At 35.9% G+C, this 21,783-nt stretch overlaps 1 protein-coding gene across 1 annotated transcript; it reads left to right on the forward strand.

The window, feature by feature from the left end:
• The first annotated feature begins 1,848 nt into the window (after positions 1–1,848).
• On the forward strand, positions 1,849–19,118 carry ANGPTL5 (angiopoietin like 5). The gene is made up of 8 exons (XM_070803137.1): positions 1,849–2,213; positions 4,137–4,281; positions 5,932–6,035; positions 6,950–7,043; positions 10,421–10,521; positions 13,547–13,667; positions 15,908–16,093; positions 18,335–19,118. Exons 1-8 carry the CDS (start codon positions 2,118–2,120, stop codon positions 18,652–18,654), a joined length of 1,167 nt encoding a protein of 388 aa, XP_070659238.1. The 5' UTR covers positions 1,849–2,117; the 3' UTR covers positions 18,655–19,118.
• Positions 19,119–21,783: the final 2,665 nt, after the last annotated feature.

Here is a 21,783-nt window from a genome sequence, read left to right on the forward strand (position 1 = left end):
AGGATCGCTCTAGTGGCTACGGGGAAACTAGTCTACAGTTGATAACACTAGAAACAATGAGACCAGATTGGATGTTATGGTAGGTTGGTTGAGAGATTATGGAGGCTTTTACTAGGTAGTCAAAGAGGTAGCGAGAAGTTTTCAAAATTTTAACCTGAGTCATTAAGATGTGTTGATGCATGGTTGTGGCAAGTGAGTGGAGTTTTTTTTTTTTTAAAAGAAGAGTCAAATGTGACTCTCAGATATGGGACTGGAACCAACTACATAAGGAATATTGCCATTTACTAAAATAGGTTGAGTGTGGGAGAAGGAATAAGATTTAAGTTTCAAGTATGTTAAGTGTGAGGTGCCTATTAGACATCTGATTTCATTAACATGGTTTCAGAAATTGTTAATGATGTTCTGTTTACAGAAGAAAATATAGTAACCACTTTATGGTTATAAAACATTTTCACATAGTAATCTAATTTGGATACTGTCATAACCTTGAGAATTATGTGAGGCAGTGTGTGATGGACAATTTCTTGAGCTTTCAGTTTCTTCTTGGCTGAGGCTATTTTTTCCTTCTACCAAAGTATTTTCTTGCTGAGGCTATTACTTTTTCTGCTGAAGTATTTTCTTGCTCAAGTAAGAATTTCCTGAATTTGTCTGTGGGCAAGCTGTGAAAGAACAAAGTATTTTAACGTCTGGCTGCTTTAAAATTACTAAAAATCTGCCATCTTCTTTTCAATTTTATAAGACTTCAACTAGAAATTTAAGATTAAAGATTAATACTCGAAAATAATGATGAAAATAAAAATAATAATGATACCACCTAACACTTGAATACTTGTCATTTCTCTTGCACTGTGCCCAGTGCTTACATACATCAAATAATTGAATCCACACGACAATCCCCATTCTACAGAGAAAGTAAGCTATCATGATATTAGGTAACTATGCCCAAGTTTCCAGAGCAATGGAGTGGTGAATCAAGATTCATCCAAGAATTCTGGTACGAGAGCCAGCACTCTCAACTACCACATATTGCCTCTTGGGAGAAACTGAGAAAATTTCAGCAGAATAAGAGATGACAGTGCTTGCATTTAAGCAGTGCGTAGTGAGGATGTAAAGTAAGAAAATAATCTAAGATATTACTTCCTTAATTACTATCTTAATACCTAGACCATACCACTCACTATGGGAGTGCCATCAAAACTGTCATCTCTACCCTGTGGTTCTTGGGCTAGGAATGGAAATGGAGACAATAATACCTTGAATTGGAAATAAAACTCAGGAAAGTCTTAATTTTAGGGTAATGAAGACTTAGGCATGTTTCTATAGGGAAAAGAAGGAGCCTCTATCATGGAGAATTTGAAAATTCATCAAAGACATTGATCTGTCAGAGAGATCAAGCAGCTTTCACAGAGTAGTGATTTTCATTAACAACAGTGCCCTTATATTCACAATTGTTGAAATTTTAACACTATTGATGTAAACATACAAATCAGTTACAGTCCTAGGAATTTGGTTTAGGTGGTGAATATGACCATCATCGATAGCTACATTCAGTTGTAAGAATGTTTTAAGTCTGAATTATCTGCTCTGGGTGTCCACACTGATTAAATTTCTATTTAGTATTTTGTAGAAATAGTTTTAATGTATTAGTCTTCCACTCCATCATTTAAGTAGAAACTTAATTTCTACTTTCGTACTATTTTTATGCAAACTGGTTCACAGTAAGAGAGTTACACATTATCAAAAGCATTTGTTTCTGAGGAAAAAAATTCCTGGCTCATAAAACTTGGATAACTATAAATTCTTGGTTGCTTTCTTGATTTAGTTAGCTAGCTGGCCAGCTATTGCTTATATTCCAAAAGCATGAATTTACAATGCAGACATGTAGTGATAAAAAGGGTTTGTATAACATAGAATGATGGGATCTCTGGAGGCTACCTTATTCCTTATATGAAGGGTGTTGTTTCAAACGAGGGCATGGAAACCAGTAAGTACTGGCTTCTGTTTTTGTTGTACACCTTCCAGAAATTTTCGACTGAAGACTCAATGTACTGGAGCTCTTTCCACAGAGAGCTAACTGATATTTGAAGAAAATTTTCATTTCTCCAACCAAGAAAAATATGATTTATCTTTTCCAAGCCTCACTCTTGTTCTTAAATCTATGTATTTTTACTTGTGGAGAAGCTATACAAGATAACTGTGAGCATCATTCTACGGTAAGAATTTCAGCAATGTTATTTTAGCTAAGAAAGCATGATTATATAGTTTTTAAGATATATACTAGGTGTTTGACAAGATTAATTACAGCACTCAATATAATTTATGGAAAAATTAAAGTGTTTATTTAGAAATGCTGAGACATGCTTAAATAATATTCTTTTTAAACGTAGGAAACTATAAACTGAAGATTGACTCTTAACACATTTCTTGTAAAAAATTAAAGAAATTGCAGACCTAGGTTAAAAACTAGCCAACAACTTTCCACTTAACTTTAAAAATGAAATATCTGATAGGCAAATAAAAAGTTAATTTTACTAAAAAAAAAAACTGTTCTATAAACTTTCATACTTCAAATATGATCTTGTACCTGGTCACTCAGGAAATTTTAAAATTTAATATTAAAAAATTGTATTCTGAGCAATGTCAGATAGCTAAGACTGTATGCAATACTATGAGTAGATGGTAATTTGAATCTCTATAATTTAAATATTGGTTTATAATATTTAAATGTTATAAAATGTATTTACCACTGTATCAATACCAAATTCCAAAGTTGAAGCAAGAATAAATTCTAAGAAAGCTACAGAAGTATTAGTAAGAATTCTCTGTGCTAAAAATTTTAGAATCTTATTTACATCTAAAAAACTATAGTTGTAAACTATAGCTGTTTTTGAAAACAGCTAATATGTCAATTGTTATAGGAGTATAGGGGAAAGAGCAAAAGTTAAAAGTAGATCTTTGTAGCAAAATGTATTTTGGGCAAATATCTTTTAAATTATGTGATTAGCTCTTCACTTTTCTCTCAATATCCATGTCAAAGATGACAGATCTTGTTATTATTTTCTTTTAATTACAGTTTATTTAAATCTTATAACTTCTACCAAAGAATGTTTTAATAATAAAAAACTGGTAATGTATGCTTTAACATTAAAAAACCCAACAATGTACCAGTAAGAACTGATACATTTGGAATGACAGCTGTAATTGGCATTTTTTTTTTTTTGAACATAGTAGTCTGTACTTTATACTCTCCTACCCCCTACCTTGTCCCTCTCTCCTTCCTTCTCCCCACTGGTATTCAAAAGTTTATAGTTGGTTGTTAGCTTTTGATTTTAATTTAATTTTTAAAAATGTATTTTATTGAAGTGTAGTTGATTTATAATGTTGTGTTAATTTCTGCTATACAGCAAAGTGATTCAGTTATATATATTTATATCATACATATATAAAATATGTATCCTTTTTAATATTCCTTTCCATTGTGGTTTATCCTAGGATATTGAATATAGTTCCCTGTGCTACAGAGTAAGACCTCATTGTTTATCCATTCTAGATACAACGTTGCTGGCTTTTTAAAATGACATCTGTTGTTGATTTTGCAAAGAAAAATTCCATTCTTTGTTTCTGTTATTATTATTGTTGCCTTTTAAGTCTATGAATACTTTACCTTTCAAATCTGTAAATACTTTAGCTTATACAAAAGCGACAAATCTCCTACACATTTTCCCCTCAGCCCTACATCACAATTCCTACAAATTGGTGGCAGAATGTCCTGCTGGCATAGAAATGTAGGCCTCTCAGGGAACCTTCTTAGTATCCATAGAAGGAATTTCAAATGGCATGATTCCTGAAAGAGGAATGGCTCAGCACTGTATCACACAGGGAAATGTGTAACAGTCAAAGCCATAAAACCACTGTAATGGAAAGTAGGCCCTAAATGAATCCTCTTGGAATTGGAGAGGAAAAAAGAGAGCAAAAGATTTGTTTGTGGAAGTTTGAATTAACCAATTAACTATATAGTCTTTCTTTGTGTATGTCCTAAAATCTCATTTTTTTCTAGAGTCTTATTTATGATATATTAGGTAATATAACATACTTCATATATTTCTTCTTCTTCTTCTTTTTTTTTTAATATAAAGGATTCTCCAGGAGTTAACATTGTAGAAGATGAATCTAATACAAAAGGTGAAAGTAAAAGTAATGCTACTGTTTACAAAGAAGATTGTGAGGAGTCATGTGATATTAAAACTAAAATTACAAGAGAAGAAAAATATTTCATGTGTAGTAAGTATTAAAAATAACCAGAATTATAAAAGTATATGATTTATTATTTCTATGGTAGAGAAGGAAAAATATACTTTAACATTTGTTGAGTCATTTACCATATATCCTGATCATCCTAGGTTAGAGGTATATGTCTTGGGCACATAGTAGGTGCTTCACACCTAATTTACCTAATTTGTAAATGAACAATTCCTTCTTCTATATTATATAGCCCAGTAACATCAAGTGATCACAGAAGGCCCTGATACTATCAATTTGCCTAGGACTATTTTCTTAGTTTCGTCTGAATCAATAGAAAATTTCACCGAAATTTTGAGGGGGGAATTAATTAATATTGAATAACTGCTACAATAGATATAATGCAAATTCATAGCCAATTTATGTAGCAAAGCATGAAAAATAAAGAATTTAAAAATTTTCGCTTTTGTTTAAAACTATTTAGTAGCAGCACAGTAATTCTCATGAGTAATTCTCTCATATGAGTAATTCTCATATGTACCTAGGGGATGGGTTGAGAAGGGGGATCAGAAGGAGAGGGAGTGATGAGCCAGTTCTTATAGGACTTTAACTCCTAGGTCAGAAATATAAAAAGCTCACTTTATTGTGTTTAATTCTGTGTGTAACACAAATATCTCAGGCTTCTCAAACCAATGAGTGTAGGTTTGGATCCATTAAGATAAATGTCTAAATCCAGCAAATATCTAATAGAAAGTGAGAGACTGAAAGTAAAAATGACAGGTGAAACTGAATGAGGCAGATTTTAAACTATCAAGAGTTATTAATAGGATTCTACTGCTAGAGTGAAATTTAGGAAAATAGAAATGACAAATTTTTAAAAGAATAATTATGCAACAATAGGGGACTTCTTTTGTTATAAAGGATATCATCAGTGTAATTTAATAAACTTGGATTAAGTCTGAGAATTGCTGCATAATTCTTGATTTTGATGGTTGTGTTGGAGAGAATGTCTTTGGTGTAAAATACCCTGAAATATCCAGAGGCATCATGGTGGCATGCTCTCAAAAGAAGAAAAAATTCTTCACACTGTTCTTACAACTATTCTATGAGTAAGATTGTTTTAAAATAAAAACATTTTTAAAAAGAAAAAATACATGGTAAAAAAGTTTAACCAGAAATCAACCAGTCAAAACTTTTGACTGAGGTTTATTATGGGTGTATATGCTTGTGTGTTTGCATTTTCTTTATACAAAAATTTAGCATTAATAGAAAAAAATTAAAAGAAAGATTTAACTTAGAAATTAACTTTCATGATATGGAATTATTGCCTTTTACTTTCTTATTAATAAGAATTGATGAATTTTTGACCTCCTGCTTCTTTCTCCCTCATAAAGTGAGAATTGATATTCAGAATGTTGTCTCTCATTTATATCAGATTAAATTAGGGGGTTAAAATAGATTATTAGAAAGCATATTTTCATTGGGACGTACTGAAACAATTGTTTTCTTCATTAATCTTGAGTTAAACAAAAAAGTCCTAAGCAGAATATGCAACTCTATGTATTTAGTTAGATTGAGATGTTATTGCATTTACATATTTATCCAAAATCATTTAAAAATTCTTTATTTTTTACTGTAGTTATTTTCTATAACAATATAATGTTCAGCAAACCTGTTTTATTATGCTTTAAGGGAATTTGCAAAATTCTATTGTTTCTTATACACGAAGTACCAAAAAACTACTAAGAAACATGATGGATGAGCAGCAAGCTTCCTTGGATTATTTAATTAATCAGGTATGGCTTTTTTTTTTTTTTTTAGAACTGTGCTCTTATTGTATGTATACATTGATATAGTTAGCTAGAAGTATAATTGTTTGATTTTTTTAATATCCAGAAATCTACTTAGTGCCTACTATGGCAGAGACACCATAGTAAAGTACAGGCAAACAGAAAGCAATAACCAAAAAAAGGATCTTCACTTAAAGCTTATTCAGTCTGAGCAGGGGGGTTGGGGGGTGGGGCAGAAAAATGTATTGAAAATGTTGTGAATGCTGTTAGAAAGTTGCACAAAAGAAACTTGAAGAAAGTTGCACAAAAGCAATTCAAAATCTGAGCTGTGGAAAAATTTCCCAGATTATAGAAATTATGAAATGAGTCATGAAAGATGGATAAATACTTCAGAGGTCACAAAGTTTGGGTAAGAAGACTAAGAGCAGGACGTTCCATCCTTGGGGAACTGCTTGAAGTGGTGCAGGGGTGGAGAGACCGGTGAGGTAGAGGGTGTATAAGGAAAACTGACTCAAAGAAATAGGAACTAAATCATGCCACACCAAGAAGTCATCGAAGTGTCTGAGCAGGGAAATGCAATGACTAGATTGGCAGCTGGTGTGGAGGATGGCAAGAGGAAGAGCAGATAACAAACTACAGCAAAGGAGCAGACAAGATACAAAGAACAGATCTGCAAGAGTAGTCAAATATAGAAATGGGCAGATGAAGGCAGTGTTCAGGGGAAAATGGTACTGAATTTAATGAATGCTATTTAGCAATCTACTGCTTTATTATAGCAGTGAGAAATTCAAAAGAAAGATGAGCATTATATATGTTTCAAAGCTGGATTTATAAGAGGCTTAGGGATATCAGTTACAGAATTCAGCTAAAAAAGTTTTGTTCCAATACATATTTGCTTAAATGCATGCCTGTGTGTTTAGGTTAATGAGCTCATGAATCGAGTTCTCCTTTTGACAACAGAAGTTTTTAGAAAACAGCTGGATACTTTTCCTCACAGACCAGTTCAGTCACATGGTGAGAACTTTTTGTATTTCAGCCTTTTCATATTTGTCTTTTGTTGCTTAAACATTTCATGGACAGGTTGGTACATCTAGAACTTTTGTTTAAAAATTATAGCTTGTTATCATCTAACAGGCTGGAGGAGTAACACCTGCCATTAAGCAAATTTCGGCACAGACAATGCATACTTTTCTGAATTGGCAAACTTTTCTGACCATTTGAAAGCCATGGCTATAGACAGATACTCAGAATTTGTTGAAAATAGCATAGTTTTATTAGTATGTAACCGAATGTAGGCTCTCCTTTTACATTTTAGTAATAATCAGTCTTTGCTTAGAAGAAAAAGTCTCAGAATTCCTCCCACCTGTAAAAAGTACTTTTGACATGCTTGAGATGTTTCAAATTAGAATATAAAATTTGAAGAAGCTTGATTCAGAAAGAAACTAGAATTTAGCTCTTTTGATGCTAAAATACAGTATTACAGTACAGTAATTCCTAAAGGAATAGGTTTCTAATAAAAATGCCCTATATATCTTACAGTTGTGAATTAATACCAAAGTTTCAAAGCAAAAAAATGTTTATTGACAGCCTAGTAAGCGATCTTTCTTTTTCTCCTTGCAAAGAGAAGGAAATAAACTGTTACTGAGAGCACTTATGTGTCAGGGACTATGACAGGCACTTTCACAGGGTATTGTGTTATTTTTTATTATATTATTTTACCTCATTTGTGAGTAGTGAAAATAGTGTAACAAGGTGGTCATGAGCATGGACTTTGGTGTCAGATCATTTGTCTTCAAATCCCCGATCCACTGTTTCCTGATATCAGTTTCCTCATCAGGAAAATAATAGTCTCCTCTGTCCATGGAATTCTCCAGTCAAGAATACTGGACTGGGTTGTCATTTCCTCCTAAGGGGAATCTTCCCAACCCAGCGATTAAACCTAGGTCTCCTGCACTGCAGGCAGATTCTTTATCATCTGAGCCACCAGGGAAGCCCAAACTTATAGTACCTACCTTGTATGTTTCTTGTGAGACTTATATGAGTAAATACACCAAAATCTCCTAAAGTATTGCCTGAGCATAAGAAGACAGTATAAGAGTTTGCTATGATGATGATTATCATCAGCTAAGGAATATGGAGTCCAGAAAAATCTAAACAATCTGTTCACATTTATTTGGATGGTGATGGCAAAGCAGATACTCTATCACAGATTAGTCCTTTGCTGTAAGCTTCTATCATATCTCTAAGCATAAGCTTATCATAAAAATATCTCTTAGCAACTCAGAAGAAAGGCAACAAATCTGTATCTTCTGGAAGTAAAGGGGAAAGCAAACAATTTTTTACAGCTAACTTTTTGTAGATGATATTTTCTGTATATTTACTGTGTACTAGGCACCTTGCTCGGAGAAGGCAATGGCGCGCCACTCCAGTACTCTTGCCTGGAAAATCCTATGGACGGAGGAGACTGGAAGGCTGCAGTCCATGGGGTCTCTGAGGGTCGGACACGACTGAGCGACTTCACTTTCACTTTTCACTTTCATGCATTGGAGGAGATAGCAACCCACTCCAGTGTTCTTGCCTGGAGAATCCCAGGGACGATGGAGTCTGGTGGGCTGCTGTCTATGGGGTCGCACAGAGTCGGACACGACTGAAGTGACTTAGCAGCAGCAGGCACTATGCTAAGTGCTTTACATAATGTCTTATATGTATATTGTGAGAATAACACTATGAAGTAGATAGTATTATTATTATAACAATATTGCACATGAAGAAAAGTAGTTAAGAAACTTAGCTAATAGTTCTGACTAGTAAAGAGTAGAACTAGACTCTAACCCAAGCTTCTGGCTCTGAAGTCTCAGGCTTTGATGTGTTTGTTCTCTGGGTAATTGATATTGTAAGATTAAATTTATTTTATTGTATTTATAGGAGATAATACAAAATAAAGCATCTAGAGTAAAATGTAGCATCATATCTGCATAATAATTATGTTTACAACCTGGAAAGTGGAATGCTTTAGAGGGGGTGATTATAGACTGCTACAGTTCTAGCTATTGTCAACAGAGCAGGCTTTAGCCTCAGCATCAATTCCTCTGGTGAAGAACATGATTCCTTCTTCCTCTCCCTTTGCTTGTTTTTAATGGGGGCCCCAATACACCAGAATATCTGAAGTTTCAAATAGTGGAGAAAGGATGTGTCAATAGTAGCTAGCCTACGTATTCTTTTGGATTTTCTGTGTCATCATTACAGATTTCTGTCACATATTATGTTTCCAAGATAAGTCTAGATTTCTGAAAATACATTATTTATTGGACAAGAGAGTGCATAATTGTAAAACATGTTAAATAAATGTTGATACCAACTGGGCAAATAATAACAGTGAGCTATCAGTGAAGGTTTATTGCAGCGTAAATTATTTAGTCCCAGTTCCTCTGTTCATCTAGATTCTTATGTTTAATGATGAGATGATTTTTCTTTTTAAGGAGTTAAAATCATCATATCATTGTTGCTGTTGTTCAGTTGCTCAGTCATGGACTGCATGATTCAAGAACCTCATGGACTGCAGCACGCCAGGCTTCCCTGTCCATCGCCATCTCCCAGAGCTTGCTCAAACTCATGTCCATTGAGTTGGTGATGCCATCCAACCATTTCATCCTCTGTCGTCCCCTTCTCCTCCTGCCTTCTATCTTTCCCAGCATCAGGGTCTATTCCAATGAGTCAGCTCTTCGCATCAGGTGGACAAAGTATTGGTGCTTCAGCTTCAGTGTCAGTCCTTCCAATGAATATTCAGGGATGATTTCCTTTAAGATTGACTGGTTTGATCTCCTTGGAGTCCAAGGGACTCTCAAGAGTCTTTTCCAACACCACAGTTCAAAAGCATCAATTCTTCAACACTCAGCTTTCTTTATAGTCCAACTCTCACATCCCTACATGACTACCGGAAAAAACATAGCCTTGACTATTACAGATCTTTGTTGGCAAAGTAATGTCTCTGTCACTGTTTCCATTGGTTCCCCATCTATATTACGTTAAGTGATGAGACTGGATGCCATGATCTTAGTTTTTTGAATGTTGAGTTTTAAGCCAACTTTTTCACTCTCCTCTTTCACTTCCATTAAGAGGCTCTTTAGTTCCTCTTCGATTTCTGCCATAAGGATGGTGTCATCTGCATATTTGAGGTTATTGATATTTCTCTCAGCAGTCTTGCTTCCAGCTTGTGCTTTATCCAGCCCAGTGTTTCTCATGATGTACTCTGCATACAAGTTAAGTGAGCATATCATTAATGTACATTTTAATAATAATTTCACATAACACTGTCAATTCTTTATAATAAAATGATAAAGTCTTAAATGTATATGTGGAAATATCCTAAATAACTAATTTTACTTTTATAGGTCTAGATTGTACAGATATTAAAGATACCATTGGTTCTGTCACCAAAACACCAAGTGGTTTGTATATAATCCATCCAGAAGGCGCTAGTCATCCATTTGAGGTAAAGTTTTCCCTTATTATATATGGAATAGGATAGGCATCTAATCTATTTAAATAATATTAGTTTTAATTGTTTTACTACTTTATTTCTTCTTAAAAATTGTCAGATAAATTAGTATAGGTTCCAGTTTCAAAAGTTTTATTTTCTGGGATTCTTTGCCCAAACCACAAACCAGTAAAAGAATTAGAGAGTCTTTCACTTTTCTGTTTGAGTGTTTCTGGTTACATTCTTTAAAGTGAGTCCATTTGGTGCTAGATCTTATCCTTACAGTAGATGGAATTATGTAAAATAAATACTTGTTTGCTTTAATTAGCTTATGGATATTAAAAAATAATGGTGTACTTTGTCTTGGAGCTTGATAAAAATACTTTAATTTCTCATCCTACACATGGATACACTTTGGATGGTAAATGACTTTTTGTGATTGTATAAAAAATTAATAATTTAAAAAATCCTTTCACTAAATTGTGAGAAAGATTGAGAAGCTGATCCATTTCTTAAACTGCATAAAATAAATTACTCATATCTATCCTTTCTACCTCTACCATTTCAACTCTATGTATTATTAAAACTATATGTTATTGTATATTGCATATTAATATTATATATATAATTTTCTGGTTACGTTTTTGTGCATTAGAAAGGTTGTAATATGAATATCATACCTTATTAATGGTCTTTATTACACAATAAAATAATTTTTATAAGTAGATACTACCAGTTTCTCATCTCAGTTGCTAACATTTTCTGACATCTATTAACAGGATGTCAAAAATTGGGAATTAAGTGGGAAATAATTTTAAATTACCTAAATTATCTCACCTACAGATTCAGAAATGGGCCTGAACAGATGTGGAAAGGGAAGGTTTCTAATTTTGTGAAGAGTGGGACGCATAATTACCTCTTTTGTGGGAAAGTGTTGGTTCCCTACCTTCCTCCACACTGCCTTTTTCTGTCTGTGTGTGGGAAGTTTCTGATGGGGAGGATTGCTCTGATTTTCTTGCTTTGTCATTTCAGTGAGTCCTCCATGGTGATCCTCTTAAGGGCATTTAGCAGAGCACCACAGATGCATCTGTGAGTCCTGTTGAGATGGGGCATGTGCTAAGTTGCTTCAGTCACGTCTGACTCTTTGCCACCCCGTGGTCTGTAGCCTACCAGGCTTCTCTGTCCATGAGATTCTGCAGGCAAGGATAGTGAAGTGCATTGCATTGCCCTCCTCCAGGGGATCTTCCTGACCCAGGGATCGAACCTGCATCTGTTATGTCTCCTGCAATGGCAGGCGGGTTCTTTACCACTAGCGCCACCTGGGAAGCCCCATAGATGGGGCTTAGACCATGCTTTTCTGTCTGAAAATCTCAATCTGAACACGGGCCATCCAGGCTATGGAGAAAAAAAGCAATCAAAGACAGACACACAGGCATATTTGACATTGTTTTAAAAATCAGTGTTTGATTAAAAGGAAAAGTTATTTATAAAGAAATGTATCACTCTGCCACATCAGATGGATGTCATTTGTTTTTGCTGTTGTTCAGTTGCTAAGTCAACAACAAAAACAAATGACATCCATCTGATGTGGCAGAGTGATACATTTCTTTATAAATAACTTTTCCTTTTAATCAAAACACTGATTTTTAAAACAATGTCAAATATGCCTGTGTGTCTGTCTTTGATTGCTTTTTTTCTCCATAGCCTGGATGACCCGTGTTCAGATTGAGATTTTCAGACAGAAAAGCATGGTCTAAGCCCCATCTATGGGGCTTCCCAGGTGGCGCTAGTGGTAAAGAACCCGCCTGCCATTGCAGGAGACATAACAGATGCAGGTTTGATCATGTCTGACTCTGAGACCCTATGGACTGCAGCACGCCAGGCTCCTCTGTTCTCCACTGTCTCCCAGAGTTTGCTCAGATTCGTATCCACTGAATCGATGATGCTCCTGCCTCTGTCTCCTTTGCCTTCAATCTTTCCCAGCATCAGGGTCTTTTCCAGTGAGTCAGCTCTTCACATCATGTAGCCAAAGTATTTGAGCTTTAGCTTCAGCATCAGTCCTTCCAATGAATATTCAGGGTTGATTTCCTTTAGAACTGACTGGTTTCATCTCCTTGTGGTCCAAGGACTCTCAAGAGCCTTCTCCAGTACCACAATTCAAAAGCATCAGTTCTTCAGCACTCAGCCTTCTTTATGGTCTAACTCTCACCTGTACATGACTACTGGAAAAACCATAACATTGACTATATGCACTTTTGTTGGCAAAGTGATGTCTCTGCTTTTTAATACACTGTCTAGGTTAGGTTTATCAAAGTTTTCCTCCCAAGGAGCAAGCATGTTTTAATTTCATGGCTGCACTCACTGTCCACAGTGATTTTGGAGCCCAAGAAAATAAAATCTGTCACTTTTATTACAGTAAAATCAGTCACTATTATTACTCAACTGAAAAATATTTATAAAGTTGAGGAATAAGAGCCTTAAAATGCTACAAACACATATATTGACTGAAGCAGGGACTGCAGTTATGTTTGTTTTATAACAAACAGTATTATTTCTTGAGATTTAAAAAAAATCTGAATATTTTAATGATATACAGCTGCATTGAAACTTTCAGTGGCAGTATCTTCTCTTTCTCTAGGCTCAGGGTGAAGTATGGGATTCCCTAATAGCTCAGTTGGTAAAGAATCCACCTGCAATGCAGGAGACCCCAGTTTGATTCCTTGGTCAGGAAGATCCACTGAAGAAGGGATAGGCTACCCAGTCCAGGATTCCTGGGCTTCCCTTGTGGTTCAGCTGGTAAAGAATCTGCCTTCAATTCAGGAGACCTGGGTTCAACCCCTGGGTTGGGAAAATCCCCTGGAGAAGAGAAAGGCTACTCACTCCAGTAATCTGGCCTAGAGAATTCCAAGGACTATAAAGTCCACGGGGTCGCAAAGAGTTGGACATGACTGAGTGACTTGCACAAGCTTGAAGTATGAGTTTTATATCAAAGAATGAAAATAATATCATGTTGTTTTTGTCTTTTCTGGGTTTATTTTAGGTTATGTGTGACATGGATTACAGAGGAGGTGGATGGACTGTGATACAGAAAAGGATCGATGGGATAATTGATTTCCAAAAGTTGTGGTGTGATTATCTGGATGGATTTGGTGACCTCTTAGGTCAAATTTTATTCATTTCTCCTCTTTTTTCTTCTTTTTGGTATTATGCCTATAGACTGTCTGTATTGGTCAAATTATTAGTAAAAATAGCAAATCCTGTGTGTATAAAAACATGACTTAAGCTACTCTCTGATCATTAGCCAAATTATTTAAAATAAGGAGGTCTTCAGTTGGGATCTAGATATCTTTATTTTTAGATGCCTGTTGAAATGTGATTTGACTGAAAATTATAAGTTGGGTATTTATTAAGTATGGATTATACACCCAGCAGCGTTCTGGCAGGTGGTCAATAGTTATTTGTAGAATTAAAAACTGAATGAACAGGGACCTTGAAATTCTTGAGATTTGTGCTGTGTCTGTACAAACAAATGAAATGGAAATTTGGGGTACATTGTGTATGAGCTCAAATAATGTGAACTGAAAGTAGTGCTTTATAAAAGCATCAGTAAAAATCACTATGCTCAAAATTTGGCAAATGGAAACCCCAGGTGAACTGTAAAATCTGTTCCCAATATTCCATGGCAACATCACTTTGGCTGTTGAACAGAAACATTAGTATTTCTGAACACTGCAGAATTTTACATTAATTGGAACATTTGCAGGTGACTTTGATCATTTTTATGCTATTATTTTAAGTTGCTGTTGTTATAGCTTAAAATATTTAACATCCCATAATAATGTCATTCAAGGATTTAGTAAGTGGTGGTGTTAGTCCTACTGCTAAAAACCCTACTGCATGTCAGTGAGGTTAGAAAATGTGTGAAATGTAATAAAATGTCACAAAGAAGGCCAAATAGCTGCCATACTATGGAGTGCAGTTGATATACTTGTGTTTTCTCAGCATTACCTCCAATTTTCCAACAAGCCTGGCCATCTGAATCGAGCAGTCATAGATCTGCATACTCTAAATTGTTATTTTCCTTACATAATCCTTATTTCTGTAGGGAGATCATTTTAGTTTTAACGAAAAATGTCTTCAGGCAGATATACTTTGGTAAACAGACTGCTTTGTATTTGGCCTATTAAAGAAATAAACAGTATTAAGGAAAGTATCTTAAGTTACACTTGGGATTTGGGGTATCGGGGAAGTATGGCAAGGACATTTAATTGGTGTCAGACTAGGAGAAACCAAGCAGTCCTGTCTTACTTGTCTGTCTTTCTTACTTCCTTTCTTCCTGTACCTCTTCAGAATATCTTTAGCTCTAGGTGGGTATGCCGCTAAAATGTTCCTGCAATCCCTTGAGAGTGACTTAATGTCTTAGCTATGGTTTTAAGAGTCTGAATGCTGTCACATCGTCCCCAACTCTTTGAAGTTAATTTTACTAGACCTTACTTCCTTTGGTAATTTCATGATTCAGGCAGAGGGATGTGCTTCAGAGCAGGAGTGTTCACATTTAGGCCGTGACAGTGAGTAGAGGGAGGTAGAAAGCCAATGGCTAGAACATGCAAATACGCAGTTTGTATTACGGAGTTTAGGAATTCATCCTGGATCTACAATCATCTTGGAAATACTGACCCTAACCTGAGATTACTCTGGTGTTTCTACCTTATATTTTCATTCATTCAGAGGTAACTGACAAGCTGCATTATAACAAAGAAATATTAGTTCACAAAACATTATTCTCAAAGACACAGAAAGAATAATTTCTATTGAGCACTTTCAGGAAATATTTCTTTAGGAGTTGCTGATATGGAGGTTAAACCTCTTACATTTACTGGTATACATCATTTTGTTGTTGCTGCTAAGTCGCTTCAGTCGTGTCTGACTCTGTGCGACTCCATAGACGGCTGCCCACCAGGCTCCTGGGATTCTCCAGGCAAGAACACTGGAGTGGGTTGCCATTTCCTTCCCAAACATTTTGTTACTTGCCATAATATTTGAACTGGTAGTTTTTGTTGATATGCCTTAAGGTAGAACTTGACTTTTTACTTAATCTTTAAATGACTTTTTGAATTTAATTTAGGCAGATAAAAAATGAAACAATCTAGTTATCTTTGGTCTAGTAAAGCAGAAATGGGAAGATATACACACACACACATATATATATATATTGGCAAATTAGGCACACAGTGATAATTTGAGCTAGGGCCATCTATTCCCTCAAATAATTTATGTGCACCATCTCAGAGTTATTGAAACACCAAACAACATCAAGCACTTAATAACACAGGGTTATGCTAATAAAATGAGTTATTTTAAATATGCTATAACATATTTAAAAAAGCATTTTTTTTAACAGGTGAGTTTTGGCTAGGACTGAAAAAGACTTTTTATATAGTGAATCAGAAGAATACCAGTTTTATGCTGCATGTGGCACTGGAATCTGAAGATGACACATTAGCTTATGCATCATATGATGATTTTTGGATAGAGGATGAAACAAAATTTTTTAAAGTGCACTTAGGACGATATTCAGGAAATGCTGGTAAGTTTTTTATTCCTGAAATTATCCAAAAGATTTAAATCTAGCTGATTCAATATTAGATGAAGATAAAAAGTAATATATTTATTTTGGCATATATATATATATATATTTATATAACTGTTGACAGATTAGATTAAGAATGAGAAAACTGTTTAAGTCTTGAGTTTTGAAACTCTGCTATGATGGTTGCATCATCTCATGGTTTTGAGCTGCTTTATACACTTTAAAACAACTTGCCATATGTAATCTCAATTGATTCTTTAGATAGCGATTCTGTGGGACAGGCTGGGAAGGCATTATTTCCATTTTCATGTTCTGAAAGGCCAGCATTTAGAAGTCTTAGAATGTTAGAGCTGATCTTCACTCTTCTCGCTTCACAGGTGAAGAAAAATTAAGTGACTTCCCGGGATGCCAGCTCATGACATCTGAGCCGTGGCAAGGACCCAGGCTGATAGAACAACTAGTTTAATGGGTTTTTAAGGGTCTATATTTCAGTGCATCTACTTTCCGCCCCCCAAAATTATATTTGTTAGCACTTTAAAATACTTGATGTTAAATTTATATTCTGATGTTGATATTTTAAACTTGAGTTAATATTAAATTTAGCTCTTCTGTTGATTGCTCATGATGGTTCTTGTTCAGTAGGTATGATTAGTGTTAGAAATCCAAAAATGAATGAGTTACGCTTCCAGCTCTTTAACTGATCACAATATAGAGGGGGAAGAGTAAATAGAACTGGAAACAGAATAGAACAGAATACTGATACATCTTTGGAGGTTAGTTCAGTTCAGTTCAGTCGCTCAGTCGTGTCCGACTCTTTGTGACCCCATGAATTGCAGCACGCCAGGCCTCCCTGTCCATCACCAACTCCCGGAGTTCACTCAAACTCACGTCCATCTCCATCGAGTAGGTGATGCCATCCAGCCATCTCATCCTCTGTCATCCCCTTCTCCTCCTGCGCCCAATCCCTCCCAGCATCAGAGTCTTTTCCAATGAGTCAACTCTTCGCATGAGGTGGCCAAAGTACTGGAGTTTCAGCTTTAGCATCATTCCTTCCAAAGAACACCCAAGGCTGATCTCCTTTAGAATGGACTGGTTGGATCTCCTTGCAGTCCAAGGGACTGAGGTTAAGAGGGAGAGGATGATTCCAACTGATTGCATCCAGGAAATCTTCATGGAAGGGTGATTTTCAACAAAAAATTAATGTTAGATTCAACCTGGGATGCTTTTTGAAAGTACATACTTGTGCAGAATCTGATGCAGTAAGTTTGGGCCCAGATATTTGTATCAACTAGATGGATATTTAGCATCCTTATAGTTGAGAATCAGTGATTTGTACTTGGAGGAATGGATGGCATTTGGGCAAATGGATGTTGGCAAAGAGAACAGTTTGAGACAAGGCACAGAAATGGAGAACACATTAGTGAATGCCAGATAAAGGGGATAGGGCAGAGGTGGGGCCGGATGGTGTGTGGCAAAGGAGCAGCACAGACCCTTGTGATAAGAGAATGTACAACGAAGTTTACATTACCCTTTCATGATTCAAAGATTCAGAAAAAATTCCAATGTTTGAAAAGTGCCATATCATGCTATATATAGGATTTTTTTGGACAAAAAGGAAAAGAGAACACAAAATGGGCTAGTTGATAAAGACATATTTAGGGAAATCTATTTGGCATTTCTTTCCTAAAATGAGATGTATTTTCATGTTTAATTTGTTTTAAAAAAAAATACAAAAGAAGCCATCATTCAGTTCATACTGCTACTGTTTGGTCCTTTTACACAGTTAGCAAAGATGTAATAGTTTTCAATTTAACTGATAATATGCAGAGTTTTACCTAGGCCATCACAGACCTCTGTAATTTGTGTCATTAAATGTCCACTTGTGGAGAAGGGCATGGCAACCCACTCCAGGACTCTTGCCTGGAGAATCCTATGGACAGAGGAAACCAGTGGGCTACAGTCCATAGTGTTGTAGAGAGTTGGACACGAGTTGGACACAACTGAGGCAACTTAGCACGCATGCAATGTCCACTTGAAGATGTTTGTTATGTTGAGGAATTCATTACCAGATTTTGGCCTATTGCTCCTGGAGGAGAGATTTTAATCTGATATCTAGTAAAAAGTAATTTAAGCCTTAGTTTTAGATGCAATGCTTTTTCATGATTGGTTGGTAAAGGTTGATTAAAATTACAAAAAGTGCCTTTAAATTTAGTCATCAAAAAAATCTATTTTACCTAGGTGATGCATTCCGGGGCTTCAGAAAAGAAGATAATCAAAATGCAATGCCTTTCAGCACACCAGATGTTGATAATGACGGGTGTCGTCCTGCATGCTTCATCAGTGATCAGTCTGTGAAGAGCTGCAGCCACCTCAGTAACAATACCGGCTGGTGGTTCAGCCAGTGTGGTCTCGCAAATCTGAATGGCATTCATCACTTCTCTGGAAAGTTGATTACAACTGGAATTCGATGGGACACGTGGACTAAAAACAACTCACCCATCAAGATTAAATCTGCTTCGATGAAAATTAGAAGAACTTACAATCCATATTTTAAATAATCTCATTTAAAAATTCAATGCTATTTTTGATAATATATAGAAGATTCTACATAGTTCTCTTTTTACAGTTTTAAGCACATTTGCCAAAATTTAACCATAGATGACATCTAGGTATTATGAATCTAATTAGAAATCTTTAATTTTGTAGGGTTTTAATAAAGGAAAACATGGCTCAATGTATGCTTTTACTACTACCTATATTAGTAATATATAATAAAATTTGTTTTGAGTGAATTGCAACTTGTCTACCTGAAATCTATTGTCCTTTTAAAGGATTTTCCCTTTTCTTTAAAGCATATATAACCATAGTAGAGTGTTAGGAAAATTAAAAAGGCATTCTATTTATTGCTATATTTATTTGAAATAGTTACCCATATAATCCACAGATAATTTCTATAGAAGACAATTATATAGAATAATTTTGTGCAGATTAATATACAAACTTCACATGGTTTAAAAACCTATTTCTGAGTGACTCCATAATACTTTACAATTAATAAGAGTTTGCTGCAAAAATAAAGTCTTCCTTGTTTTCTTATTTTATTGTGGCTAATAAATTTACTTTTATTTGTAATAAACTGACTATACATTTGTATCCTGAGCAGATGAATTCTGATGGTGGCTTCTCTGGTAGCTCAGTAGATAAAGAATCTGACTGCAATGCAGGAGACCAGGGTTTGATCCCTGGGTTGGGAAGATTCCCTGGAGAAGGAAATGGCAACCCACTCAGTATTCTTGCCTGGAAAAATCCCATAGATTTTCCCATATCCTATAGGATATATCCTTTCTTCCTCATAGGATAGAGAAGCCTGACAGGCTACAGTCCATGGAGTCAGAAGAGTTGGACACAACTAAACTACCAGTTGCATTTTAAAACATATTTGTATCTTAACTCTTTTTAAGCCAATAGGAATGGTGTGAACTTTAAGTGAAGAAGAAAGAGCAATGAATCAGTGGGTTAGAGGTGGCTCTAGGAACAAACTTATCCCTTCTACTTTTCATGAAGTTGGAAGGAGTTGGAATGGTTAGGCTTCTATAGGAAAACATAGCAAGGAATGTGCTGGACCAAATTTCAATTAATTAAGAAAATTAGGGTTGAATGGAAAAGTACTTTGTCCAGAGTTAGGATTATACAATGTACAAAGGAGGGTAGAAATATCTGAAAAAATGAAGTGAGAGGAGGTCTGAATTACAGGCAAAGACAAATATCTTGTGATATCACTTATATGGGGAATATTAAAAAAATGGTACAAATGAACTTATTTCCAAAACAGAAATAGAGACACAGATGTAGGAAACAAGCTTATGGTTACCATGGGGGAAAGAGTGGGGATACATTAGGAGACTGGGAATGACTTATACATACTACTATACATAAAATAGATAACTATTGAGAACTACTGTATAACACTATTCTATATACAGGATCTTCCCTGTAGCTTAGATGGTGAAGAATCTGCCTGCAATGCAAGAGACCTGGGTTCGATCCCTGGGTTGGGAAGATCCTCTGGAGAAGGGAATGGCAACCCTTTCCAGTATTCTGGCGTGGAGAATCCCATGGACAGAGAAGCCTGGTGGGCCACAGTCCATGGGGTCGCAGAGTTGGACACAACTAAGTGACTAACACTACACTACTTTATAGCGCAGGGAACTCTACTCAGTACTCTGTAATAGCTTATATGAGAAAAGAATCTAAAAAAGTGGGTATATGTAATGTGTAAATGATTAACTTTGCTGTAGAGCAGAAAATAACACAATATTGTAAATCAGCTATGTTGTTTTGTTGTTTACCTGCTAAGTCATGTCTCACTCTTTAAGACCACATGTATTGTAACCTGCCAGGCTCTGTCTGTGGGGTTTCCCAGGCAAGAATACTGGAGTGATTTTGCATTTCCTCCCCATTTGATCCCAGCCCAGTGATCAAGCCCACATCTCCTGCTTTGCAGTTCAATTCTTTACCATGCATGAAGGTATAGAGATCACAGTGCATTATCTAAGTCCAGCAAAAGGCTTAACTTGATTAGAACACAGACACTGATTTTCACCTCTCAAGATTGCTTTCACTTTGATCTCCTCTCCAAGCAGTGAATAAATCATGTACAGAACATGAACAGGATATAGTTGCAAGTGGGTAAATATGGTTTCCCATGGCCTTCTGTCCATGGATAAATGGTCCCATTTAAAAATACAAATGCTTTGTTATTTTGTCAACTTAATTATCAGTAAACATTAAAACTGTGTCCAGTTTAAAAATCAAAAGAAAAATATACAGATCAAAAAACTTTGCTCTACACCAGCATGTGAAAGTCACTTAGTCGTGTCCATAACTCTTTGCAACCCCATGGACTATACAGTCCATGGAATTCTCCAGGCCAGAATACTGGAGTCGGTAGCCATTCCCTTCTTCAGGGGATCTTCCCAACCCAGAGATCGAATCCAGGTCTCCCACACTGCAGGTGAATTCTTTACCAGTTGAGCCACCAGGGAAGCCGAGCATAGATTAGTTATAAATAAAAAAGTTAACATTCATAATAGCTTTGAGAACTAAAGTGCTTAGAAGTAGGTTACTAATCTATTTTAAAACTGAGAAACATAAATGACTCTAAATGGCAGCATAGTCATGTTCTTTGTAGAGGAGATTTGGTGCAAATGGCTCCAGGCTTTCCAAGTGGTGCTAGTGGTAAAGAACCTGCCTGCTAATACAGGAGACTTAAGAGATGCCACGAGGGCTTCCCTTGTGGCTCAGCTGGTAAAGAATCAGCCTGCAATGCGGGAGACATGGGTTTGATCCCTGGGTTGGGAAGATCCCCTGGAGAAGGAAATGGCAATCCACTCCAGTACTATTGCCTGGAAAACCCCATGGACAGAGGAGCCTGGTAGGCTACAGTCCATGGGGCCGCAAAGAGTCGAACATGACTGAGCGACTTCACTTTCACTTTTCACTTAAGAGATGCAAGTTTGATCTCTGGGTGGGAAAGATCCCTTGAAGGAGGGCATGGCAACCCATTCCAGTATTCTTGCCTAGAGAATCCCATGGATAGAGAAGCTTGGTGGACTACAGTCCCTGGAGTAGCAGAGTTGGACTCAATTGAAGCGACTTAATCAGTTCAGTCAGAGAAGGCACTCCAG

This window comes from Bos indicus, chromosome 15 (assembly GCF_029378745.1).
Source record: "Bos indicus isolate NIAB-ARS_2022 breed Sahiwal x Tharparkar chromosome 15, NIAB-ARS_B.indTharparkar_mat_pri_1.0, whole genome shotgun sequence".
Classification (NCBI taxonomy): Eukaryota; Metazoa; Chordata; class Mammalia; order Artiodactyla; family Bovidae; genus Bos; species Bos indicus.